The following is a 27,250-nucleotide window of genomic DNA, read 5'->3' as shown; positions in this document are numbered from 1 at the left end:
CCAGCCGATTCGCGCATATCGCGCACGTGTAGGTATGTAGGATTTTTTCTTTTCAAACAACCGCCAATCGTCGCGCGCGTGTACTTCCGACGAACCCGACAGAGCCGGTTTCGTTATCAGCGCCGCGCCGGTCCGGCTAAAGGCGGATACACAAGCAATTCGCGCGCCGAAACTAAACGAACGAGCCCTCTCGTCGCAGTGCTGCCAGATCGGGGAAATCGAGGGGAATACATTTTACCCCCTGTCTGATGGCCATACTAATACGCGACCAGTCTACGGTCTTAGTGTGGGATGTTGGAGTATTGCTCATGGTGCTAGAATGGGATAGTGGAAGGGGAAAAGCAGGAGAGGAAATATAGACCAGTTTCGGTCGATTCTGGCGGCACTCTCGCGTCGCGACTATTGCTGAAACACTTGATGAACCGAACCCTGTGACTCAGCTCACGTGCGCTCGAAACGTGTCACGAGCATAAGCCTCGAACGAAATGGGACACGGACGAGTGTGGACGGAGCCGGTAAATTGTGCTCCACTGGCTCTCGGCGATCGCGCATGTTTAACTCCGGGGACTCGGGATCTTCGACTACTTGAAATCATGCTGGTCGAATATGGTTTTCTGTTTTAAATATATTGAGAATCCTTCTTTTTTGGTACTCTGTCGAGAAACAGGTTATCCTTTGTTTTAGTAAAATGGGATTCGGATTTGTTGAATATCTCCATTTTATGTTATAATTACACTGAGGATCTTTATGCAAAATAAAAAATGTTTGCATTGATTGCAGGACACAGGAGCCAAATAAAAATTTGTATTTTTGTTTTAATTATTCTATGAAGCTGAAATTATATTGATGTCCTTATTAAATGCGTAAAATCCGCAGTCTGGTTATAATAATAAATGTTTTTCAATGAATTTTTGAAATGAAATGAATTTTTAGTGTGAACGATGTCTTTCATTCTTTGGTATTCTTGGAACAATTACATTTCATCCAGTGTTGGGCAATAAATAAATTTATTTAAATAAAGAATTATTTAAATAAAAATTTAAATAACAAATTATTTGTTATTTGGATATTCAAATAAAAGTAAAAATAATTATTTATTATTTGAGAAAACTATTTATTTGATTTCCACCTCAATCCACAAATAATAAATTATCTTTTATTTGCAACTAAAAAATAATAAATAGATCACTTTTGGAATTATTTAAATTACTTTTATTTAAATAAAAAGTTTAGTTATTATTTGTAATTAAAATCACACGTTTATTTATTATTTAAAATAAAATTTGCCCAACACTGATTTCATCCACGTAATGACCTTCTCCATGAAGGTCGTAATGAGTTAAATATTTTTTATTCAAGCATTAAGTGCAAGATAATCGAAATGGCCACGCGGAGACTGTGAATATCAATGCTGGTAAGTATGTCCACCAGTCTTTTTATATTTCTTTGTATGCGTACTGTCTATTTACCTGTCATCTGCGAACAACGCTCGCGTTTGAAGCGCAAAGCCGGAATAAAATCGTATCGTAGTCCTTCTGCCATCGCCGAGCACTGTTCTTTTTTTTCGCCCGCGTGTATACACGATCGAACGCGTACAATACGTGTATCTGTTCCTTTTAATCGAGCACAATCCCGATTCAGTTTCGATGCATTTGCGGCACGGCGAATGAATTGATTTGCATTAATCCCGGACGACGGCGTCGACACTCTCCGGAATTAATCGTAACTCCGTGCGTAAAAATTATAAATCGCGGACAGAAAACTAGAGAGAACGAGACAGACTGTGTCACGCTGTATGAGAGAAAGAGGGGGAGAGAAGTGGGGGTGGATGAGAGAGAGAGAGGGAGAGAGAACGTTATTGCGGTATCTGGTCGTCGTCACGGTCACTCGATTATTACAGATCACACGATAGATCCCCGTTCTGCGCGAACAACAACGAGAGCAAATTAATTCGGAGAAGATAAAGACCGCGACACGTGTGATAGAGCGATTTCGGGCGGCAAGCTTCGAGTGTTAACGAGCGCGAAGGCTACTCACGAAATATTATTTCGCTCGGCGCCGCATTAATATGAATAAAACAATTCGTTGTCGGCGCGCAACTCCCGCGACAATGACGAAAATAGAAAAGGATATATTTATCCCAATTTTGCTAGTAAAATTGCAACTTCAATTGCAGACTCTCCGGGAATAATATATTTACCGCCGCAGAGCAACAATCGCAAGAACGATCGGAATAAGAACAGCTCTTAAAGAAAATCGTGCAAATTCAGACTAATACTGCTAATCAGATTGTAATTAAAATCGTAGACTGGCTGAGAAAATAATTTGCTACCGGGAAGCAGTAATCGCGATAAGGATCGGTATAAGAACAGGAATGAAAATCGTGTTACCGCCTTCTTGCAGAAGGAAATCATGCAAATTCAGGCTAATTTTGCCACTGAAATTGTAGCTAAAATGGTAGACTGAGAATAAAATAAATAAACGATCCTTATTAAGATGAAATTGAGGTATCGAGCAAGAGAGCATCACGGAGAGCAAAAGTTCACATGAGACTACAAAGTCGCTAAGATTAAAATGATTACAGATATACTAAAAAAAGATTACGTGAACTCCGAGGAACTCTCAAATTACGGCGGCAGCCATAAGGTCGCGAGGAATAAAGTAATTGGTTATCGGGGTGCCATAATCGCGATAACGACGAGGATAAGAGGGAGAAATAAGATATTGCGAAACCAGAATAATTTGACAGCTAAAATTATAGCCGATGATACGGTGTAACTAAGAATAAAATAATTTGTTATCGGTACGCAATAATCGTGATCAACACAAAAAATACGACCACGAAAGAACACGTCGCCCGGACGGTATACACGAAAAAAAAGAAAGGAAATCGTGTAAATTCAGACTAATTTTATCGCGGAGATTGCAGCGGAGACTACAGAGAAACTGTGTACGAATGTGTATCGGCTTGTTAACACGGGTTCCGTTCGCAAACGCAGAGATGAACGTATTGAGAATGAGTAAACACTGCTCGACGCAAAATTTATGCCGCAAAAAAGCATTAACGAGGCACATTATGAAGTAGAAAAAATGTTACGATGCGGTACTGATCGCCGGAAACCTTAGGCGGGCAATTAAAAACGCAGTAAAAGTTATCGGATAGATACAGTTGCACGCAAATCGACGTGTTATCTAGGCTTTTCTTGCTCGCCTGGCGAACATGAAAGTAACAGTGCACATTTAATAGGCTAAAAACAGCACGTGTTGATCCTGACAGAGCTGCAGGAAATGAATTTCCGCGAACGAAATGCGTTCGAAGTATCGGTCCTCTCGATCACGCTCGCAGATTACCGAAATGCTGTAACCGTTCACCTTTGGAACAGTGTCTGAGATACACTAGATTATCAGAACACTTCAAAGTGAACATCTCGAACCAGTCCGATCGCCACTTAAACTTGCAATCTCGTAATCAGAGAACTAAATATGATATAAAATTTGTATAAAATTACTAACAGGTTTTAATGCGCGCAAACTAAACGTCAAAATTGTGCAGGTAAATATTGAATAATTCAAGTTAATCCCGTATCTAGAAATACAATTTTTTAGAAAATTCTGTTTAAAGCCACGTATTACCCTACGGATATTATAGCATATTAAATATGTACACGGCTTTTGATTTGTATCTGGCGTATGTTTGAAGCAAACATGGTATATCATTAGCAGCTTATTAGGCAGCTGCTCATTTGTAGAGATCGGTAACCTGCTAATCGGCTTTTCTTACTTAGTCGAAATAGCAATTGGGAACATCATGCAGCGCAGGGCAATTGGAAAACGCTATTCGACGGGTATGAATTAAAATATAAATTGACAACTGTTTAGGGCTATTGTTTCTGTGGTTATGGATCTTCAAGATCCAACTCTTTGAATTTTCAAAATTATTTAATAGTTACTTTTCCTAGACATGAACAAAATAATTTCTTTACTCACTAAACATCATTCCGAGATTCATTACAAACAAACCCTCGTTTTTTAATTGAATGGTGATTGGATAATGAACAGTACACCTATGATTCCAAGATGGCGCAAGACGCTAGAGCAAGAAGAGGATCGTCTAATTTAAGGAAGCACGGCCATTAAATAATCGCGACTGTCACGACCAATTAGCGCGCAGACATAAACCAAGCGTAATTTCTGTCATCGATCGCTAGTTTATTAATGACGGTGAACGCACGGGATCGCGGACATAATCGGTTTATTAACTTGTCTGAAGAAAACTCCGAGGGATCAAGAGTTCAATTTTAATAGCGCTGATACCGTGTTTGTCGAGGGAATAGTTGCAATTATTCTGTAGTCGAGCGTTCAAAGGCGTCGCTAAAATACTAAACGAAAAAGAATGGTTTGTTCAAGATTTTCAGCACATTTAAATATACAGGGTGTCCATTTTATCTGAGGTCATTGAAATATCTCGAGAACTATGCATCGGATCAAAGCAAGTGGGTAATGAAAGTTGTTCGTTGCGAAGGGGGACATCCAATGATACCAATTCCCCCACCCCCAGGGGGTGGGGGTGGGGGAAGATAAAAAACTTAAATGGGAACCCCCATTTTTCATTGCAGATTTGGATTCTCCAGAAAAAAATTCACAAATTTGATCTAGGAGTTTTTGCATTTTGGTTCACAGATGGCGCTGTAATGGACAAAAATCAAAATGGAAAAAGTCGTTGAAAATTGGGCATATCTCGAGAAATACACATCAGATCAGAAAAGTAAAAGTAGACGTATTTGATATTTTTAAGAATGCTATTCAATAACACCATAATTGACCCCCCCCCCACCCCCACCTAGTTCTCGAGATATTTCAATGTCCTCAGATAAAATGGACACCCTGTATATAATTTAAATCGTATCTTTAAAATCAAATTAGAAACACCAGTAATTTTTGTAGTAATAACATTTTAAATTGGAAATGAAATCGGCTGCAATTATTCCGAAGTTGAGAATGTAAACATGAATATAACAGCTTTTTCACACACGTTTCCCTAAGTATCCAATTCCGAAGCTTCGGTAACGTCAATGGCAGGGAAGATGGCGGACCGGTTCTTGAAAATTAATCGTAATTTCATTCGCAATGCAGAACGATCTCCAATCCGAGGAATCTGCTATATTTCGTTTGACGTTCACGTCGGACACACCCACCGATTTACAATTGAAATCGGTGTCGAAGCGAACGCGCAGCGGCGCGGCGAAGAGTATGGTTGTTTTGATCGCCGATATCAGTTCACGTGAATCGAAGATCACGTACGCAAGACCCGGAAGGCTTCCGAACCGCGTCAAAAATCTGCAAAATAGTCAATATTTACCCGGCGGACTATTTTCGACGATCGTCGCGGCGTTATTCCGCGAACGCAACATCGCTGCGAGCGATACCGTCGCAATTACGCTGAAATCCACTGATTAATCTCATAATCCGATCGTTACGACCGATTAGACCGGCTATACTAAAACGCAGCGAGCCCCAGACCACTCGTAAACCGTCTCGTTTTTCACCGGCGCTTATATTTGCCTTTTGCGAAACCACGGTCCGCGAATTCCTACAATTTTTGCCCAGTCACCTTTCGGTTGCAACTTGTTGCGCGAAATAGATTAATCCGACACGCTCAATAATTGAAGTGATACAGATCGCGTGACATCCCACGCCGTTGGGGAGGATGATTCAACGAGACAATTCCGAGGAAACGTTACGTTCCCCTGTTTCCCGGACCGAGGAAAAACGTCCAGCCGGGAACCGTGTATGCACAAAATATTCGTGCCGCAATGATGTTTGCGAAAGTAATTCGGAATTATGGTAAACTAACCGTTTGCGAAGAATTGATTCTATATTTGTATTTGTTCTAGTCATTCCGCCAGCGAAGATTAAACAGTTGAACGGGGACAAATACTGCAGCGCGAAACAATTTCAGAGCGTTTTTATTCGGGATTTAATTTCGCAGACGTCGTCGGAGCAACGTATTGTCTTTGTTCTAAATTTGGGTGTGATTGTTGGGTTATTATTGACGTGTTTCTCGTTTCAACCCAAATATTATGTTACTTTATCTTCGTCGTTCCCTCGTTCAATGATAATTTCTGTAGTCCCAAAGTTTTAAAGGCCACAGCAGACTTTTTCAGACACGTGAATCATCCTCTACGACACGACAAACTTCCTCCATATTTTATACATTTTTCAAAACATATTTATACATAGGAAAAGTGCAATGTTTGACGGTACAATGTTGGATCGCCGTTTGACGCTAAACGTGATTGAAGATCGCTCGCGGCGTTCCCTGTAACCAGATGCACAGAAAAAATGTATTAATGTTGGCTCGCTGGGTATCGTAGCAGTGCAACTATTAACATAAAGCGTGAGTCAGCGATGCAATAAAGTCCAACGTGCACGGGACGACGACTACGACAACGACGACGACGAAGATGCCGACGTTGCAACGTGTTTGCTGGACGACGACGCGTACGCGCGATCGTTCGTGCCTCCGTCGATAATCGTAAATAATTGTTCTCAGATAGGACGGTATTTGCGGCGCAACACTCGCGCCTCGGCGAAACCGCAATTGCCCCCACTGAACTGCAATTAAACCATAGAGACGAGGACGTCAGTCGCGAGCGGCATCGCTATGCCTTTAGTTCTTCGCTCTGCCGATCGTTGGACTATTCAACCCCTCTTCCTAGCACAATATTTTATCATCGGTTCATCCCTTATACAGCTGCAGTAATTAGAAAGCTTATTAGAAACCAACCTTATGGGGAAAGGTTGGTTTGGTATGCGTTCTATTCGGTATAAGTTCAAACTTCAAACATCAGGAACGTATTAAGGTTACGTATACCGAGGTACCGCTGTATATCAATCACATATCCACCAAACTTAAAATCTCATAAAAAATGGAAATATTTTAGGTCGGAAGAAATGTTTAATCTTCGAGTTAAAATAGCTCCGAGTGCGAAGGGTTAATAATCAACAAATTGTAATTGAAGGGGTGGATGGATAAGTAACAATTATAAAAATAAGTAACAGTTGGTGTCAAGTAACAAATTGTTTGTTTTCTGTAAAAGATTTCTTAGCGAGATGTGTTGTCCTTTTTTGATGAATGAAGATAATAATCGACTCCTTCTCAATTGTCTTTTATACACACTCCTTCGAAATATTACAAAATTGTGTACAAGTGTTCGCTCCGGCTTCATTTTCCAGATACCACCCTCCCGGGACGAAAATAAGGACGCCACCCCTTCGGATCCACCCGCGAGACAGAGATCATCCCCCCGACACCCCCGAAACGTTGGAGCGTGTACACACGCGCCCAACAGTCGCATGCAAATCCCGTATAAAAGTCGCGTGCACTCGTGTAAAAGCGTGACGCAAGCACGTAATGGTGTCGAAAGTAATCGCCAGATGCACTGTCTTGTAACAAAATGGCGGGGCTGGTGTATAAAAGGTTCGTGCCACTGGCTGCTGCCCGCGGCACGTGCGGATTACACGTTCCGCATATCGAAATGAAGATTAACAATCGATGGCCGACGAAGAAAAGCTGTCTCCGATCTGGGGACGAAGATTAAGGATTAAAGAAGACGAAACCAGACATAACAGCATATTTCTTTAAAATTAATTCTGAGATCACCAGCAGACTTATTGTTAGAAGCATAACTTTGAAAAAGTTGAAAATGGAAAACATTGTGGAAGAATAATATATTTAAGGAGTACACGTAAAAATTGCGTATTATATCAACTTGATGCTCGAGGATTCGTCTTCTATCAGGAACAAGTGTAGGAAGACGAAGGCAGCGAGACCACGCCTCTTCAGTCCACAGGGGGCGTGGTCTCCTTATACAAGCAGTACAATATATGTATAAGATGGATAGTCCGCTATCTTTATTCTTTGACGTTAAAAACCCGTTGTGTCTTGCCTGAATGAGTATTCATCTTGTATCAAGGCAGATATTGTGGAGCAACGAGACCACGCCTACTCAGGTTATTATGGGCGTGGTTTTCTATTATACAAGAAGAAGTTTTTGTTAGAAAGCGTTGCGCGTTCCTGAAGAAACTAGAGTCTAACGAATAGGGGAGAACAACCTGAACTCGGAAACTGATTGCAATCCATTAGGAGCCTCAGAAGTATAAATCTGGTCCGCAACGAAGATAACCAATGCCGACGGGAGCAATTTCGCAATCCGGTGTCAACGAAACGCAGCAGCGAGAGATGAAACGTCCAGATAGACCGAGTAGCTACCGGGTGTATCGCCGCGTTATACGCCGCAAAAAAAATAAGTCCAATCTATAATGGCACGGGGGATGCGAAAGGGGTTGTTGCGTCGACGCCAGGAACACGCTCACATCGGCGCGAGATTTCGCGCGTGAGTGTGCCCGAAGAGGAACGATCGGCAGTCTCGTTCGGCTCGTTGAACATAAATCTCGTCTCCCGGCTGGACGATGACCCGTCGCGCTTATTTATCATCGCTGTCTCCTCTGTGTTACGGTTTAACTGTTACATTCAATGCACCATCGACACGATGATGATCGCGCCGTAACCCAATAGACAATCGAGTCATCTTCGAGACCAGCAGCAGAATCTTATCTCCCAGCAATCTCCTTTCAATCTTATCCCTCACCGATAGCGTGAATCTTATCTCGGGCCAGGATAAATTGTGTCCGATTAGTCGAATTCGTCATACACTCCTCTACGTCATTCCTAGAGACTGGATTCGCGATAGGGTAGCACACGATGGTTCGAACGACGAACTATCGTTATCGACGGGCTCAACTGGGAATTGTTTTTAACGATATCAGAGACGCAGTCTTTTGAAATATTATAATCGCTGTCCATACAATTCAGATGATTATACCGGGACTGCGGATTTGATGCATTTATCACAAACGTGGCTGTCCCGAATACAAAATTGAAGAAAATTTGGTGAAACTTCAGTTCCTCGCATTGCACAATTTTTATTTTGCATAAAGATCAGCAGTCTAAATGTTATGCATATATGACAAACATGACTAGCCAGCATACAAAATGGATGAAAATTTTGTAAAACTTCATTGCACAATTTTTATTTTGCATAAAGGTCAGTAGTCTAAATGTTATGCATGTATGACAAACATTACTAGCCGGAATACAAAATGGACGAAAATTTCGCGAAACTTCAGTTGCTTGCAATTGGACAATTTTTATTTTGCATGAAAATCCGCAGCGTGAATTCTTGATCGGAAAAACAGATCCAACATTGCTGTACGGTTCAAAATTTCAAAAATACAATAGCGAAGGAACTTTTTCCGTAAAAGTATCGAAACATTCCCAGCGCAATGATTAAAATACCCGATGATCCCCATTGTGCTCCGGAGATATTTAGTCAATGCAACTATCCGTAAAATGACGTTTCGGGGGATTGGGCCGAGCGTGACACACGCTCGGGGCGCGGATCATTGTCGAAAATCTGTGACCCACCCCCGGGTTTTGTGGAACCCTGGGAGAGCTGTTCCGGCGCTCATTGTTCGCCGAATATTGTCCCTGAACGAATCGACCGGAGTCGCGTGGAGTCAGTCAGCCCGTTATCTCTCGCAAACAACAATAGCGATTACCTGAGCTTATGAATCGAGCAACGATGACTTCGGACATACGACGGATGACAAATCCCAGAGGTGCTCGATCGGACTTGAGACCTGGGAGTACCCAAACAGATCACATAGCTCGGTTTTCGTTGTGTGCGGTATACACGCTGTTAGCCACCGTGAATCACACGATAAACATTGCTGCGCTAATTCTCCGGGCAAAGAGATAGACGATGATTTCGCCGGGCGACTTCTTTCGGAATTAATGTTCTCTAATTTAATTGAGACAGTTACGCAGACTAATATGGCAAACGGCGGACAATTAATCATCGAGATTGGGATGCCGGCCGATTGAGCATCGTCTAATATTCTAATCTCTGGTAAATATGTCAGTCTCTCGAACTGATTACGCTCGCTGCGTTAGAGATGTTTGGGAACGCTGATTAGTTGTTTACTGGGGCCGTAGCGTTCGTTGTTTAACTATGACTCGAGGAAACTGGAATGTTCTAGAGGAAAATCGCAGTTTCTGGTTTTATACACGAAGAGGTTGGTTTAGAGCGATTTTTTTGGTTGTCTAACGTTTGTTCAGATTTAGCATGCTCTGCGGATGAATCAAGTTAGCTTGTATACAAATATTTCGACCGTCGTTTTTACGGATGTGGTAGTGTTAGTTATCCATTGTTGAACCACAGTTTTTCCTGGTAGGCTACGTGTGATTCACAGGATATTGCGATACACAATCAAGTAGTAGACGGTATCGTCTATTGGCCAACGACTCGATAACGTCTCGTGGCGAGAGACAAAGAGGAGTGCGTAAAACTGGGACTTTTCTAATGTATGTATTGTAATTGAAACTCCGATTGAAAAACTGATTAAACGTCTGAGGACTTTGGTGCACGCTGACGAGAGATCGAAAAGAATCGGATCGAAGGCACCAGCGAGTGATCGAACTCGATCGCGCATGCACCGTGCGCGGGAACAATAATCGAGGCAGAATTATTACGGGTCATTCGCACAGCCTTCGACGATTGGGGTAAACATAGTCGCGGTTTTCTCGGGCCGGGTCTGGGCCGATTATCAATAGGTGGACGGCCTGTTATCAGACGGCGGTTCTCATTGTCCCGCGCTGGCCGCAACGCAGATAAACCGGGAACAATGCGGGCCCCATGAAACGGAGAACCTTCGAATCGTTTGTCACTCCCGGTCGTATCGGATTCTTCGCGAGTTCTAAAATTACGCGCTGCTCGAATCGAAGTGACCCGAAAGGTCGATCGGCCGCTCTGGTCGCGCGCCTTTTCTTTCATTCCCCCCCTGTACGGACCCCCCTTTAGTCTCACGCGGCCGTCGCGTCGCCACGCTTTTCCCTCGTTCCTTTTTCCATCGAGACAACGATGGCCATGCGGTGAGCGAATGATCGAGGAATATGGAACGAGCGCCGGTTAACGGGCCTCGATCATCAACATGTTGACCACATCTGATCGCGAATTATGCTGCGGTTGCTCCGATGCATTTGTTTTTGTCAGAATCAGAATTTTTCGAATTCTGGAACGAATAATCCGCCAGACTGTTTGTTGCCAAAAAAAAACGCTGTTTGTTTTTAAGAAGTTAATATTTTGTTGTTCGAGGAAAACGCCGAGATGACCGGAGAGCCGCTAAGTAATATTTTCCTCATGCTGTTTATTCCGGCGGTTCATCGGATTCCCGTGTTTCTTTGCGAACCCACCGACCAAAGGCTGCACGCTCGGGTTTGCGATTCGTCGTGTGAAACGAACTCGACGCGTTTGCATAACTTATCGGCGAAACGAGACGGTGTAAATAGGGATTAACGGTCGCGAACAGAAGTCACGTGTGACGCTAGAAAAGCAACAGTATCATCGTTAGTAGTAGTCATTATCTGGCGACCTTCTTTCGGTACAGTGTTCCGCAGCGGCGTTCGATACTCGCTTGATTCGATTCGAGTCTGCACGAATTCGAAATGTACATACATAATCGTGTTTGTTACAATGAACGACACGAATTAAAGACAATGTGGTGCTATGTAAACAAAAGAAGCAAAGTCTACTTGGCTCGCCAGAGGCGTTATGAAATCTAAATCGTTAAGAGGCTTATCAGTTTTCTAATACTCTGATGTTTCTCGAGTAGGATTTTACAGAGTTATGTAACAAAAGGTATATAAAAGTTACGTAAGGTATACGAAAGATTTATATACCGTTTCTGTTAATTTTATCCTCATTGTTGCATATTTCTTTTGCTGTTTGAGTACGTCAGGAAACTATTCTTCGCAATGGTACCGTCTTCTACTAAAAATACAAGAATTCAGGGGACCCAGAAATAAATGAAAGGAAATTATAATATTAGTAAATTCAGGATATTAGAGCCCGTCATTTTGACGTAAATCTTCAGGAGGAGAAATGGCTTGATTCGTAGTGATTCCTTTTGGCACCGCAATTACTACACACAGCAGTCGTGTAACCACCACCGACTTAATACTGATTTATGCACTGGCACGAAAACAGCAAGTCGGAAGCGCTAACGAATGCTAAGAGAAATCAAAGGCGAGAAGCAAATATCGATGAACCGTAAGAACGCTAGAAATTCAATTCAACCTAGAATTAAAACGAGCACACCGAATGTAAATCGGCTAATGTATCTACAATCTACGTTGCAGGTCGATTCAATGCCCGAAGAATTCGGTTAGCCCCGTCCCGCCATTAAACGCACGGACACCGTTTCGAAAAACACGACGGTCGAACATAGTGTATCACGTCGTGTCCTGGTGGACGACACGGTGTCTCGTCGTCTCTCTCGATCATTCGAACAGGTAAAAAGTCGTCTAGTAAAATCTGGAGTTAAATGAACTTGTTAGCACCGTTCAATCAAGCATGCTTGCAAGGAGCACAGTTTCGTGAATGAAAAGATACGTCGGGCAAAACCAAGCGTGAATCATGAGGAACTTAATGGCTACTCTTGGGACCATTAATGCTGGGTTTATGGTTGCGCGTCGAATTTCCGCAACTCTATTAGCACGCGACCGTTCATTCGATTCATTAAACTTTTCTTTCAATTCTGCAACAAAAGGCTGTCAAATTTGGATATTCTCTTGCGAACTCCTTGACGCAGGAATTTGATGAATGCCGTAATTGACCCTCTGCACTCTGGCGTAACAACAATCATTTTCTCCGAATCTCTTGAGTCATCCTTGACGTATTCGACCGTCTGCTACGGAATTAAAGTAAGAATAGATGAAAATTATCCGAGAGAGTAGTTTGAGGAATAATTTCAATATGGAAGATTAATGCTCGCACGTGGCGAGCATTTATTAAAGCCTCTGGCATTTTGAATTTCTGGAAGCATGATTTGCTGCTTTTGGGACGACGCTAGGATATTCTTTTTTTTCTTCGGAGCGTAGGGGACAGCTTTGAAAACCTGATATCAATGTCGAAACACCCCTCGGACCGTGAATTAAGACACACGCACGAGACGGCCACACATTCGAGTGCGTTTCGTAATGCTACTCGGCCGGCTACAGACTCATCGTATCGGTCTGTTACGACACGCTTAACGGACACAATGTTATGTAAAATGTTAATTAATACACGTGGTTCACGAGCGGACACGACGGCGGTCGCACGTGTTTCCGATTCGGTCTTGAAATTCGAACGGGTGAGTGATATACACTTCCTCGATCCCCCAACATGTTGGATCCTCGAAGATGCATCATGTTCTCCGTGGCGAACGCGATTCTAATCGACGGAACCGGACCCTTGATTGCCAGAGACGAGTTATCTCGTCCTTCGCAGCGTCGCAAATATTTGCAGAGCAAACCGAGCAACTTTACGCCGAAAGCGTGCCGTGCGTAATGCGACGCCCACTTTCCAATTTTTCGCGCGCGCGAAGCTCAAGGCTCTGATAATAATTGGATCCGAGATGAGATTGAGCGTGTGCGAGGGCAAGGCATGATTCAGATCTAATGAATAGACAGATTCTCTAAATTTCATCACATCTTTTAGTGGGAGTTAGTTAAGATACCTTTCAAGCTTGAGCATTTCGTAAATTCATTCACTCGCCTCAGGTAACCAAGAACATTCGTGTGGCATTGTTTCCCCGGAAAAGTGAATTTTCAAATGCACAGGGACCTTCTATCGGAGAGATATCGCCAGCGTCCTTGAGACCGATGTGCTCGCACGGTTTACTGCTTGTTTCGACGTCAGCCGTGCATAGGAGTGTCGGTGACCCGGGTCTATCGGAGTCGACGGTAAGCGTCGTCTCGTCAGCCGCCTTATCGCACCTGGTAGATGATTGCTTCGCCTGTGTGGCAAGGACACGTCAACGACCCTGACGATCAATTAGGAACGAATTTCTATTAACGGGGAACGTAGTTCGTTCCCGTTATCGCCGTTTACCGACTGGCCGCCATCGCCTACCTCGCTGGGCCAGTCGAGTGCACGCAAACAAGCTATAATCGGTAAAAAATTTAATAATCAGTTGAGTAATAATCAGTCTGCTACTGTGTGTGTGCAGAAAGTGCAGTAAAATATTTATAAAATACAATGCAAAGTTGTGTCGTGTGTTTAAGGTTTGCCATTCGATAACTCTTCCGGTTGGGGCTGCAGGTACAGACTGCGGTCCCTTTATTGGCTATCAGATCGCTCCTCCCAGATTAACGGCAGCCAATGAATAATCCTGTGCCACGCCCACCATTCTCCGCCTCCAGCTAGCTTCTCAGACTTAAACCGTAGCAAAGATGAGTAATAGTCTAATTTTGTAATCCATGAAGATTTGCCGTGTCCTAGAATAGAAGTTATTCTCTCCTATTATAGCGTGAATCTTTTTCTCCGTTTTATTGCCAAGTCCAGTTAGAAAATATTATTGTGTGTGCGCTATCAGCGACTATAGTTGAAGCTATTTCCTTGTCTTGGTTTCTTGAGGTATTCTGCGTCGCGGCGGCAATAACGATAATGTTAATGAGGTTGCGTGGCGCGCGAGGGTGGAGTAGGGGGGATCCCGCAGAGGAAAAAAAAGGATAACGAGCTATCCACGATTTCCTTCGTCTCCTCGCATGTCACCCTTTTTGCAGCCCGTAAACAGAGAAATCGTTCCAAAGTTCACCGTTTGCGGCTGCCCGTCGATCCGTCGAATTAATTAAAGCTTCGCAAACTATCACGTCAATTAGCGATGCAATGCCCCCGAAGAAATTTTCCGCTTTCCCGTCGTGTTCTAGCTTCTTTGTTACGATCCACCAGCTCTCGATGATGAGTCTGTCTGGCTGCTCTTCATTCTTTTCCCTTTTTCCTTGCGTTTTTCCATCGCAGGAGCCAACAACGACCGGCGTTGTCTTTCGCGCGTGAAACGGTACGAGACCGATTTTCATGTAATTCAATGTAATTCTTTACTATCGTCCCGGATTACGTGCGTTTCCAATCTCTGCTCACGTTTTTTTTACGATAAGTCGATGGTCTCCGCGCTTCTCCGCTTCCTATTTTTATTTAATCTTCGGCTAAAATAGCCCTGGCCGCACTTATTTTTGTAACGACGTGCTATTACGTCGACGTAATCGAACCCCCGGCTTCTCTACTGCGCTTTAATTTCTTAATTTCACTCGAGATTCCGACCGTGCGGCGCGTCTTGAACGTTAAAGTCGAATTTGTTGATTCACTGAGGCTATCACACCTGCTTTAGAGGGTAGCGAACGATCGTTCCACTTTCTCGAGACATGCTATCATCCTAAAAATTCATACCACATAGATTTAGAAACGGTAAACTGAACTTCAATTACTACATCTCTTACTTCAAATATCAATAGAATAATTGAAAATTAATAATGACTGCAGACGTCCAAATAAGAAAACAGAATAATTTAGCCGACGACCAGCAACCCTCTCGCATTCTAATGAAACCGACCTAATATTCGTCAATGAGAATTACTGTCGGACATTGTACACGATGAAGCGCGATCAAGAGGAGCCGACAAGTGCGAGAAGAGAACCAACGGAGAGATTATGGCGGAATGAATGCGTGCAATTAATGAAATCTATGCTTCAACTTCAATTATCGCAGATTAATTTCGACGGTACTTCAAATATCAATCCGCGATTATCGGGCGCAACCGGCGACCGTCTAATTAGCATCAAAGGGGCGCCGACCACCGCCGAATAACGAGCGTATTCTCTTTCGTTAAACAGACGGAACGCCTGACCGTACCAACGACTGCAATTGGCCTTATTAAACCGAGTCAAGCACAGTTCGGTCAACGAGGCGTTATCGAGGCTCGGCCTCCAGACGAAAACACCCAGCTATCTTCGCGCGACAGCTGGTGCAGATCAAATTTTCATACAGAAAAAATCCCGTGTTGAAAAATTCATTCTCAAAACATTGAAATTTAGCTGAATAGAAGGGTTGAGATTCATTAAAATATAGGACTCTAGTTCTACTGCAAGCGAGAGCTATTAAGCCACACCCTTCAGCCCGAAGTACCGCCCCCGAGCATTGGAATTCAACAATATATTGGGTTGTCGAGAAAGTCATGACGTATTTTTGGGTAATTTTCAATCAATAATGTATTGGCCAATCCGTCATGACTTTTCCGACGACCCAATAGAAGGTTCAAAGTTTACTAAAATGCATCCAATACACAGATTGCTCCATAGAGCAATAGCTCTGATTCCGCAGGAAGGAAGAGCCAGTAAGCCACGCCCTCTCCGCCCGAAGCACCGCCCTATAGAGCAATCTACAGAGAGTCCCCAAACCCTATTTTAACCTAAGTTATCAATATCAATGGATAAATTCGTTACAAAAAAACTTCCCGAATGCATATGCAGCTTCTTCCACGGATCTCGCAAGAATCAAGCCTATCAGGTGCTGCGAACAGACTGGCCCACGCAGGGTAACCAAAAATAGGTTCGGAAGCCCCTGATACGCAAAGCTATCTAAATACGGTGGACGAAGGCCTTCTCCGCTAAGATTTCATTCGTAGAAAAGAGAAAGAGACCGGGTCGCTTTTCGGGACAACAGAAGAAGTTATGATCGGTCATAATTTTTTTCTTCGCTCAGAGCATGAATCCTAAAGAAGCAGCGACAAGGCCAATCGAATAATGCTGAGGGAATACGAAAGAGGGCGGAGCCTGCGTAGAAAACAGTAATGTGGAACTGGTTTGAGTGAATAAATTTATCTAACACTTTTCTAACAAAAGAAGCACTTTAACGATTCCAATAATTGTGAAATCGAAAAGCGGAAGTGTTTCGCTAGTTCGTAACGTTAAGGTATCGGAAACCGCATCAAACGCGATTCTATTTCCAGTCGCAAGTATAATAACTACACGACGCTAGTTAGACAGAGATTAATTTTGCATTCGACGTCGGTGTGAGAAAAAAAACAGTAATCTATCTACGAACGCGTCATGTAAACAATCGCAAAAACCGCTCCGCTTTGAGAGACGAGAACTCCCGAGCGCCGGTCGTGACGCAAATCTATCCCAGCGGGGACCATGCGACGATTTCATGCGCATTTGCGATTCATTTCGCGATGCATTTGCATCGGTTGAATCGGTCACCGGAGACGGTGGCCCACGCTCGCATAATCGCGCACACTTTCCTCGGGCAACGTACGGGAAAAACGAAAGTGTTCGGGGCCAGGGCCGATATAATCGGTTCAATGCACTCTCTAACGTGCTGAAAAATTCGAGTTGCATAAACGTGGCGATTACTCCATTGTGCACGGACGATGTAAACAAAGACAATTTTAACGCAGTCGTTCGCTGTGAGCGCCACTTCACCGAATTTATCAACAGTCAACATTTTTCTTGCTTGAGCTAATTTACATCTAATTATTTTCGGAGAATGTTTTCCTTTATTACGAGATACAATTGTGACACTAGACGATTTACTAGGTACAATTGAGAATATTTTACCGCTTACATCTGCATGAATCATAGTGAACAAGTTATGAAAAAGACACGTTTATTGTTTCGATCAACCACGATGACGATCCTCGCCTGGAAAGTTATTAAAGCAAAATGTGTTGTGTCCGTAGATAAGGAATTACGGATCGGCAAACGAAAGGTCAGCAAAAAATAGGTAGTCTATACGAGCCTCGTTTGAAGATTATTCTAATTTCGTCGTCGAAGTGCCGGAAGCAAACGAACGATGAATAAACAGATTTCATTTAGCGAATGTTCCAGGACCGGTTTATGGTTGAATACAAACGGTCTTGTTCGCTGAAGGAACAACTGGATTGTCTTAATAAACTGTACAGAGGCGCTTCAAATGTATCGCCATTAACAACCGCATTTCTGACAGTGATAACATAACACTGGTTACGTAACACTCTGCAATGTTTGCGAATCATTCGCGGGAAGTCGCGTTTTAAATAGACTCGCGCGACTCCGCCGCGCTTAGAAATTATTAAGTAACGGACAACGTTTTTTTCAAAAGTTCCCGTAAGTTATTGGTGACCATCGAATGACTTGACACCATAGCCATTAGCTCCGCGAATAAACGGTGAATTTCAAAAATTGGAACCCGTCATTGTGACGGAGCTCTAGCCGTTAATGACACGCGAAATGTTCCGTTACCGTTTCGCGAGCCGAGCGGACGGATAAAATTCACGATTAATCGACGCGTCGAATGTTTCTGTCAACTGCAATAAACCACTGCCGGGGGCGATAGGATCTAAAGAGACGGTGTCGGGCGCCGCGGCGCCAGTCGTCTCTCCTGTGGTCACGCAGAAATTGTAGACCGAGAGAAATGCAGTGGACAGCCGTTGGGAGAAAAAGGGAGTGTGCCGGCGTCCTTTCGCGCAAAAACGAACCGTTTCAGTGTTTGATTAAAATCGCACGGCCATTTCGTACTTCGGCACGTATGCTGGACTACTTTCCCTATGTTGCTTCAGATTAGCCATTTTCAGACTGCAATCTCCAGCCGTTTCCAATGCTACAAAATAAAATTGGCTTTCATTTATCAATCCGCTAAAAATAAACATCAAACACATTGATTAAATGTTGCAGTTTCGGAATCCATTTTGAAAGACCACTTAAAAGTTGGAAAATACGGACAGGTCCCCAGTTGGAAAAATGTTGAATTTTTTAGTTAAAATTCTAGCAGTATCTTTTTTACCGTTGCAATAAAACGCCGACATCACCTCGTCCCCGAAGGGTTGCGATTCCCGACTCTTATCGATCAGCCAGACTAAACGAACCGCAGAGAGGAAGTAGATGACGAAGAAAAGGAAGAGTAGAAGAAGAAAAAGCCATGGGGAGGACCATGGTTCGGATCAAGGATGGCAAAAGCTGCATCTCGTCGTGGGAAGGTGGCTCGCCACAAATTGTTAAGATCAGAGTAGATTGACGGTGATTGAGACTATATTGCAAAGGCCTTGGGTCGCTCGACACCCGTCGCCGGAATCATCGACCGTCATTCCTTCGTGAAATTCTTCGGGCCGACCGAAAAACCATAGCATGAACGCGACAGGACACGACGGGTCCTTGACAACTTTTCGCCGGTTGTAATTTACATGCGCGTGCATCTCGCATCTAAATAACCCGCATTAAGCTGCTGCGCATCCGTCGGAAATATGGAAATCTCGCACAACGATAAAGTAGTTCGCCGCAGGGGCGTATACATTTTCGAAAAACATATTTTGTAACCTGTGCAAGTATAAATTACGGAGCTCTCGATAGTATAAGCGTGTTTCTATGCGTGTACGCGTGTGTCCGTGAACGGCTGATGGCTATGTGGAAAGTATGCGAGTCGCAGGCGTCAATATAAATCGATAAAACGATTATTATTCAAATGGCTCTGCATTGATATTAAAACGCTCGTTTGGATTCTCTGCCATGGCATTCCCGGTTCGTTACCATCAATTAACCGTGCGCGCTAAACTAATGCATTCGCGGAACCTTGAGCAATTTTTCTCTGTCGGCGATTGATTTCCGAATGACTCGAATCGTTTATCTTGTCCAGTCTGTGATCGCTACAAATTCGTTTTTTTTTTCCTTAAGAAAACAGTATATGTATACAGTCTGCAAATGTATTCGGAGGGGTTAAAAGTGAAGTCAACGCTTCGCTGTGTTCTACATATACAATGTAGTTGCATTCCTCACATACTGGCCGTAGTCTAATGAGTTCTGAATCGAATGAAAGTGCTCGAATGCTTTATGAATAAATTGTTGAATAACAGTGCGTTTACCCGGACGCGAACTGTTTGTCTGTCTAAACCCGTCCGCACCCCCTAACGCAACTCACGGATGAATGGTGCAAAACATCCTCGTTTGGGTCATCAACCCACCTCTCTATCTTCAGTGAAACATAGTTCTATGCAAGATGAATTATGTATTGTATATTAGTTGAAACGTCGTCTTCTATCTTTTTATCCTGCAGTTACCCTCCACCATTTCTTCTAGCTCCGTTCTAAATTTTTAAATATATCTTAGAAATGATTGAACAAATATCTTCATGAAAATGCTGCTAAGCGGTATGATCAGATCTTTGTCTGCAAAGTACGATTGCCAAGTAGATTGCAGATCTTTTGACCTCTCTAATCTCCTGCAAAAATTTAAATTCTACTAAAGATCACTGTCTTCAAAGTCGAGGACAACGGCAATTATCACAGCATGAGCGCGTGTAGCAATCGTTAATTTCAATAAATCTGTACGCTCGGAGACACGTAAGAATTAATATTTAATAGAATCGGAACCGACGCTCATTAACGTAGCCGGATCGTATTTATTGGTAAACATGAGATCAGAGATTCTCGCTGCCACGGGGAACTAGTTCCACTTAATTTGAGCATTCGGGTACCGTTATCCGATGCGAGGATACCGGTCTGTTACGTGGGCAAGTTTGGTGGCTTTGGTTTATTCGGTTGCGCGACGCGTAGACTTTACGCAGAACAAAGTTTATATAACTCCGCGTCGTCGCGAGAGATATCGGCGTCTACGCTATCGTATCGGGACAAGGAAAAAGTCCCACAACTAGACCATGAATATGGTCACTGACCAACCGATCCGGACGAATAAGTCATCGACGCCGGCAAACATTATCTTGAGAATTGATGCTTTCAAGGACAAGATTATCTTGGCGCAATGTGTCTTAGGATCCCGAGGACGGTCGTCGGAAGGTCAACTTCAATCGATAATTACTATCAACTCTAACAATTTATTTATTAAAGTTTATATTATAATTAAAATGCAACCTCGTTGTTTTTATAATGTAATAGATACTGCTCACCTTCAGCACCCAGTAGTTCTGGTGTGAATTATGAATAAAAATTTCTCGCTTCCCATTTTCATGTAAAATTAAATATGTGAAAAATGTCCTGATTATAAAAATCTAAGAAACATCTTGTTACTATCTTATTATTCCATTTTAAAATAATTTTGAAAATACGAGTTGTCTCCGTACCATTTCAAATTTCAATATGGCCGATGCTCAAGATCGATCGCGATCTCATGACTTCGAGAATTTCAAGCGGTCGTAATCCATCGTTACGACCGCTTTTATTATAAAAGCCTGATGCCGTGAGTCCGATCGATCAAGATGCAAGCATATGGCACGGTAAGGAACGGAAAAGCGCAATACGAAGACAGAAATATCGCAAGGTATCGAACACGAAATCAACGCGATGCATTCCGCCGGGTTAAAAACATCGATCGGCGTCTTTATCGTCATGGTAACGTGTGCACTTGTACAACTACGGATGTGTGCGTCGCATCGACGTATTTCTCTGTACGAGACACAAACACACAGACGTACATCATCGGTATGCGCGCCTCCTTAACGCGCGTATACTCACACCCAGAACCTCTCTTCGACGTCGATTACGTATGTACATATGTACCAGTGCATATCTCCTCTTTATTTGTTATCTTACTCTATCTTCTTCGCTCTATTCTTATCGCAGCACGCTAAGAATGCATTTTCACGGTTTCACCAACACGCACTTTCCGTGTGACGCGCAAGGCGGAACAGAACTGTCGAAAATAGTTTTTCCTCTAGCCACTCGATTAATTTCCGGTCCGGAATCGATCGATTGCGCGTCCGAGAAATCATCGATCGCTCCTAGTACCGCTTGACGTACGAAATTTTCAAATATCCCTATTATATACACGTAGTTTATAATGTTACTAGCAATTTTGAAAGAATAAACTTATTGGTCAAATTATAGATAACGTAATGTATTTTTCGGGATATTCGAATTTACAGTATAAAAATGCAGAAAGGAAATGTTAAATTTAGCGAAGCACGGTACAAAGATAGAAACCCATTTGATACTAGACAAAGGAAATTATGCAGAATCATCAGACAAAAATGCAGACACGTGTTTTGAGGTTGTTTCTGACTTAGCAAAGTGGATAAATATAAGTTACTTCGTGTGATATTACGTAACACTTCGATCATTATAGATACAAAATATACAATTTTGTACACGTGTGTTGTAGTTGTATTTTTTGTACCCACGAACGTAGAACGACTACAGGCCGAGCAACGTGAACTGCACTTGGGAAAACTCGTTCGCGCGTTTCGACCAAAAGTGAAAGCAATGTCGTATAAAGGTGAGCAAAAACGATGTAATTAATGTTAAGAATGCGATAAATGTTTCATACTTGTCGCGCGGTACACATCGATGCGGCATTGTGTGCGTGCGCTAGTAGTTCGATCGGCTAACGTTGCGTTTCTATAGAATAGTTGGTTTATGCTCGAAGCCTTCCCGAAGAATCATGTAATGATGACGGAACAGTAATAAACAGATCACAGAATGCAATACATTTATATGGTACAAAAACTTGGCACGATTCTGGAATCGATAAGATTATCCGAGGGAAGAAATCGATTCGAATGTAAAATTGGCGGAACGGAATCTACGCAGTTGATGTGCGAAGACTAACGCCTGACAACCAGCGCGATAACGTCGCGCAAAGGGTTTCTGTTTTCCTCAAGCGCGTAGTAAATAAAAACAATAATTTTAACATCAACAATAACATCTGTCAAAGGGCGGGACATAGTTCAGATTCATTGATAATAGCTGGGCACGGTTCATACGCGAGTATGTTGGCTGGCATATTACGGCTTCGACGGAAATTTAAACTAGACTCGTTATCGCGTTCATTTAATTGATACGGGTCAGGTAACTGGGAAGCAACTGGTATCTATGAGGCGCCAGAAAAAAATTATGAATCATGTGTACCGAGCCATGTGCATGAAATGCACTTGTGTATGCGAGCCCATACGGCGTCCATATTGAAAACAGCATAACCTCAATATTTGCATGTTTGCAGCGCGTTACGTTCGCGGCAATAATACGCGAAATGCGATGACACAATTCTACCAATGACCATAAAAAACTGGCGGTCGTGTTTCATCGATAAATCCTAAGAGAAAGTTTAAAAGAGGGTGCACGCTGTCGCGCATAACCTTGATACGTAACGTCACCGTAATCGCGCATTCTTACGAGCGAATTCTAAAAACAAAGCGCGACTTCGATTGCTCTCACATCGAAACCGCGTTTATCTTGTCGCTCGTCTGTTTTGATAACGTTCGACGAAGCTTCTCGTCGATCGTAAAGGCTGCAACGGAACAACGTTGCGACTCGCGTATACACTTTTTATTTTGGTCTAGTGTTTACGATGGCTAATTGTGTGGTAATTAATTTGAGTACACAGGTCCCGGTCGCCGAATGTATCGATACCATGGAAAACCTTTAGGGGGGACACCGTGAACGCAGCAGGGCTCTCCCGTCGACTGGCAGGCGAACCATTTCGTAAATTTCCTGGCGTACCAATCTATCCACTTACCGGCCGTGGCTTTGGTGTTTTTCCCATGATGCCTCCTGTTCTTCTTCTCCAGTAATCGGCCCTTCAGTAACATCGTACACGCACTTTATCACGATTTTCCTCACTCGTACCGCACTGGCTACGCATTATTATTCGGCCGCACGGTAGCCATTTGCCCTCTACCTACTCGGCTATAAAGCCAATCTCGTCGTTTCGTTTAGCCTTTGGCTTTCGGCCATTCAACAGCCTTTGACGTCACCGTTGATCCCGGTGCCGTATCTAGACTGTTTCACAGCTTGTACCGGTCCGTTTCAAAATGACGACCACGTAACCTATATATCGCCGACCAGTTTCTCCCCGCAACCCCTTACAATAGCATAATACACGTTCAACCTACCCTTCCTAAGCGGCGATACGTCGAGCGTTTATTATACATATTTATACGGTCCCTCGTAATGGACAGGGTTCTGCGGTTTATAAAAAAACCGAGGGCACTGGTAGATCTCGAAACAATCTGTTTTACCGACGCACGATCACCGCTGTCGGTCGAGAATTGTAAATATTTAGTACAATAGTAGCGCCAAATTCGTGGCCATAAAATTCCGAATTGATAAACATCGTACGAGTGGTTGGAGCCGAATTTTGTACGGTATTCGCGAACTATGGTTTCTAGGACAGATGAAAAAGGAATAAAGAGAGAGAAAAGAGAGAAAAAGAACAGCTGTAGATGCGTGTAGGTACGGCCTTTTACTTCACACAATCATGTTCTCGGTCGAACACACAATATTCCAACCGAAAAGATGTAAACAAAGAATATCGAAGGCAGCCAATGTATCGTTGAGAATGTCGGTTTCTCGCGATTCTCTCCATCGTACGAATACATTTTGCGATAAGTTCCCTTGCGTGTCGATTTTGCTTCCGTCGCTTTTTACGATAAGACAATACCAAAGCTCACAAGAAACCATACGTACATTGTAATAACCATATCATATCTATATATATGTATATATATATACCATCGCGTATAAATCTATATATATATATTTATATATATATAAATATATAATAACGTAGGTCGAAAAGGACAATCGTATCAACATACATACGTCGGGCATCTATATAGTAATCGTGCGAGTTACATTTTGCAAAAAGATCACAACAATTATGCAAAAATAGACGTTACTTCGCCGCCTGTCGTAATCGCGCGCGTTGGAAAAAAAGAAACTGAATTCTTCTTTCCTTTTTTTTTTTCTATCTCGACATTGCGACAGGTGACGAATTAACCGCAACACTCGGCAATATAGGTTACAGTTGCATACTCGTCGACGTAAGTGTTCTAATGTTCTCCACGTTCGATCTCCTTTTCGATTAATTAATTTGTTACATTTCTTTTTCCCCCGTCGTTGATTTCTCTTCGTCTTTCTTTTTTTTTCTTTTTAAATCTCGCGTTAGCACTTCTGCGAATAGCCCTTTGTAAAAATTGTTCTTTGTATAGTTTATTCGATATCTAGATCGTAGTGTATCGGTTGCAATATCACTGCGGCAAGTTGTTCTCCCTATGCGCCATTATTTATTTTTCGTTTTCGTGACGATACCGTGACTAGAGCGAAAATTTTCCTCCGAGTTAATGGTATCCCCTCGATATACATATTGTACATATACGATGCATATATACGCGTACATATATTTACGAAATACATATCTATGAAGGCCGAGGAATCATCAGCTGCCTATATATATATATATATATATCGTTATAAAAAGGGGAATCTGATGAAAACTTTGCTCCAGTACGGCGCGCGATTCAACTACTTCGCTTCATTCGTCCATTTTTCTCGTTTCTCTTCCCTCCCTATCCTTTTACTTTTCAATATATGTACTTCCAGCGATGATATATAGTACGAATGTAATTAAGGCCCCTAGCCACGGTATCCATACGTGCGTAGAGGAATCATATGTCTCTCTTTCTCTCTCTCACACTCTCACTTAAACACTACACATTTTGACAAATAATTAAGTCATCACAGAAGCATCATATTATCATATTCAATTAGACTACATATTCTTGTGAATGTTCTTGTTTCAGTTAGCGCAGTAATATTACAATGATCGAGTACAAAATGGTTTTAAAGTTTTCAAGCCTAGTATAAAGCACTATCATATATATTATAGAGTGTGCTTACATGTCGGGCACATACCACACACACACACACACACATACGTACGCTGTTTCTTTTCTTTCTTTTATTTACGCATGGTATGTGTACACACATATGGTCGCAATTACCACTTAAGATCTAATTGTAGCGGTAGTATTCTATTTTATTACTCTATGAATGAAAGCAAATAACGTTTCAACGAACGGAAACATCGACAAAGCTTGATTTCGAAAACGAACGTCGAAAGTCGAAGTGAAAAACGCGGATGTATGGTAAAAAAAAAGAGAAAAATATAGAAAACGGATAATACAAAACGTTGTAAAAGGCTTTAACACGTTCTCCGACCCCGATTGATCTCCATGATCCATTTAACGATTCCGTCGCGACCGGGTTGCTTAAAAGTCAACAACAACCACCATAGCCATCGTAAAAAAATGATTTATATATATATATATATATATCCATATATATTTATGTATATTGAAACAAGCGAATTATAAAAATGAAGAGATCTTAAAATATCAGTGACTCCAACGGTACACAATCAATCACAAAACACAGAGAAATTATATCCGTTTCATAATAATGCCATCTCGTAGAGGATCTACAATCATGTAAATGGTAGGCACGTTAGAACTGAAAAATGAATATTTTACACGTCGTATCCAAAACTTCCGGTTAGTACGTGTACAATATATCTGTGTACTCCCTATCTCCCTCCCTCCCCACCCAATTAAAAACAAACGAGTTTTCTCTTTCAGACGAAGGCAGTAATTTTCTTTGCACGAGTATAAAACAGGAGACAGTTGAGAAAATGAAAGAAGAGGAACTGTGTTCCCTGTTATCTAATCGAACCGTTTTTAGTCTCCCGATCGTCGTGATTAAATAATGGTCTTTAAAATTGCAAATCCTTTCGGCTACAACATAACTGCTTGCTTGCGAGTTTCCTTCAAAATGTGATCTCGTTTCTTTTCTCCCTCCTTTTAGTTTGTTTGTTCTTTAGTTTGTTTCATCCAGCGAACGAAAATGGCACAAAGCGTAACGGAGGCCTCGCCAAGCGCACAACGAGCAAACTGCTCCTTAGGTTTTATTCCGAATTTGAAACACGTAATTCCGATGACCTATTCAGAGAGTTGACGCTGCAAGCGCGCCCCTGTTAGTCGAATCTCTCGTTCTTTTTCCCCTCTTCTTATCCTTCCCTTTCCTCGATTTGTTTGCCACGATGAAAAAAGTACTTTAACGAGGACTGTGATCGCAAACGGTCTCCAGTTTATCCAGAGCTGGCGGTCTCGTTCTCAGCGGGCAGGTTGGTCTGCTCGGACAGAGCGGCTTTGTTCTGTCTCACCAACTCGGCGCGCCTTTCCTTTGGAACAACAGAAACGAACGGTACTTTAAACTGCCAACCACCGGACGGTTTAAAACTATTCTATGGAAACGGGAGGAAAAACAGTCCCATGCCAACTGATATTAAGCTAACATACATCTAGGGTACACCGTAAATGCAGGGTCATGCTGAAAAGAACATGAAGGGGTACAGGGTGTAAATCATTTAATGGATTCTACGTTCTGAAATGATTAAAAAATCAGAAGGGACGATGTGTCGCAAACGAATCGTTCTCTGGCAAAAGGACTTTGAAGTTGCGTCCAATGGCGTAGTGCCACACCGCCCCTCTGCGTCGCGAGTGGGGGTAAGCGCGGCGGCACGCGATTGGTCGAACTTTAATCGGGTTTTGC

The 27,250-nt window shown here is 42.6% G+C and overlaps 3 protein-coding genes across 8 annotated transcripts in view; 1 reads left to right on the top strand and 2 right to left on the bottom strand.

The window, feature by feature from the left end:
- Window positions 1-23,947, bottom strand: part of Nfat (nuclear factor of activated T cells 3) — a 55,196-nt gene extending 31,249 nt beyond the window's left edge. The window contains exon 1 of one of the 2 annotated variants that reach the window (XM_076435043.1): window positions 23,379-23,947. In XM_076435043.1, the coding sequence (XP_076291158.1) occupies window positions 23,379-23,451 (73 nt within the window). In that variant the 5' untranslated portion in view covers window positions 23,452-23,947. Of the gene's footprint in view, window positions 1-1,469; window positions 4,820-23,378 lie in introns of those variants that run through there. The other variant, XM_076435044.1, reaches the window with a different exon arrangement.
- LOC143214285 (uncharacterized) lies at window positions 4,877-25,997 on the top strand. Of its 2 annotated transcripts, XM_076435111.1 has the most exons (3): window positions 4,877-12,170; window positions 12,260-12,412; window positions 13,724-25,997. In XM_076435111.1, exons 1-3 carry the CDS (start codon window positions 12,088-12,090, stop codon window positions 13,758-13,760), a joined length of 273 nt encoding a protein of 90 aa, XP_076291226.1. In that variant the 5' UTR covers window positions 4,877-12,087; the 3' UTR covers window positions 13,761-25,997. The 2 variants fall into 2 exon arrangements, 1 of the variants encoding a protein (XP_076291226.1); XR_013010122.1 differs by having other exon boundaries at window positions 12,260-24,608.
- Window positions 24,086-27,250, bottom strand: part of Stai (stathmin) — a 15,709-nt gene continuing 12,544 nt past the window's right edge. For all 4 annotated transcript variants that reach the window (XM_076435088.1, XM_076435087.1, XM_076435086.1 and 1 more), the window contains one exon: window positions 24,086-26,879. In XM_076435088.1, the coding sequence (XP_076291203.1) occupies window positions 26,787-26,879 (93 nt within the window). In that variant the 3' untranslated portion in view covers window positions 24,086-26,786. The remainder of the gene's footprint in view (window positions 26,880-27,250) is intronic.

This window comes from Lasioglossum baleicum, chromosome 12 (assembly GCF_051020765.1).
Source record: "Lasioglossum baleicum chromosome 12, iyLasBale1, whole genome shotgun sequence".
NCBI lineage: Eukaryota > Metazoa > Arthropoda > Insecta > Hymenoptera > Halictidae > Lasioglossum > Lasioglossum baleicum.
This window is presented reverse-complemented; position numbering and strand designations above follow the sequence as displayed.

What these genes read in the sequence shown, in the direction of transcription:
- LOC143214285 (XM_076435111.1), top strand. Translation starts at nt 12,088, where the DNA reads ATGCACTGGCACGAAAACAGCAAGTCGGAAGCGCTAACGAATGCTAAG. An exon ending in GAAGCAAATATCGATGAACC is followed by an intron (nt 12,171 to 12,259) that starts GTAAGAACGCTA and finishes TCTACGTTGCAG; the next exon opens with GTCGATTCAATGCCCGAAGA. An exon ending in TCTCTCGATCATTCGAACAG is followed by an intron (nt 12,413 to 13,723) that starts GTAAAAAGTCGT and finishes TCAAATGCACAG; the next exon opens with GGACCTTCTATCGGAGAGAT.